Source organism: Phaethon lepturus, unplaced genomic scaffold (assembly GCF_000687285.1).
Source record: "Phaethon lepturus isolate BGI_N335 unplaced genomic scaffold, ASM68728v1 scaffold29309, whole genome shotgun sequence".
In the NCBI taxonomy this organism is placed as follows: domain Eukaryota; kingdom Metazoa; phylum Chordata; class Aves; order Phaethontiformes; family Phaethontidae; genus Phaethon; species Phaethon lepturus.
In genome coordinates, this window is record NW_010566015.1 from 1 (window position 1) to 670 (window position 670).

Sequence of the window (670 nt, forward strand, 5' to 3'; positions counted from 1 at the left end):
TTTGGGGGCACCCAGGGGTGCCAGGGACAAAGAACTGGGTCAGGGACACCCAGCAGGATTTTGGGGGCACCCAGGGGTGCCAATGACACCCACAGAGGGTTTTGGGGGCACCCAGGGGTACCCAAGGGGCACAGAGCTGGGTCAGGGACACCCGTCAGGTTTCGGGGGCACCCAGGGGTGCCAGCGCTGGGTCCGGGGCACCCAGCAGGATTGGGCGATGCCCACGGGGTCCAGTGGCACCCATCAGGTTTTGGGGGCACCCAGGGGTGCCACTCTGACCCAGGAACACCCCGATAGCCGGGGAACACCTGGGTGCCAGCAGCACCCAGCCCCTGCGGGACCACCAAAAGGGGCACGGGTGGGTGGGGAGACGCCGGTACCATCTTACCCCTTGGACGCCGGGCGGGAAGACGTACTGGATGATGATGGTGCCGAATTTCTCGTAGCCGGGGAGGAGGAGGCCGGCGTCCCGGGTGACCAGCATGCGCCCGTTGGGGGGCTGGTTGCCCACCAGTTGCCCGTAGAAGCGCCCGCACATGGGACACGCCGTCTTCACCTGCAGCGCCCGCGTGATGCAGTCCTCGCAGAAGGAATGGCGGCATTTCTCCAACGTCTTCATCTTCTGGATCTCCCCCAGGCAGATGGGACACTGACGGTCCGGTTCCTCCTC

At 66.1% G+C, this 670-nt stretch overlaps 1 protein-coding gene across 1 annotated transcript; it reads right to left on the minus strand.

Moving 5' to 3' along the window:
• Positions 1-154: 154 nt before the first annotated feature.
• Positions 155-664, minus strand: DTX3 (deltex 3, E3 ubiquitin ligase; the record flags this gene model as incomplete). The annotated part of the gene is made up of 1 exon (XM_010295366.1): positions 155-664. A coding segment is annotated over one exon (510 nt), but the record flags the coding sequence as incomplete, so codon positions are not given.
• Between the last annotated feature and the right edge of the window lie 6 nt (positions 665-670).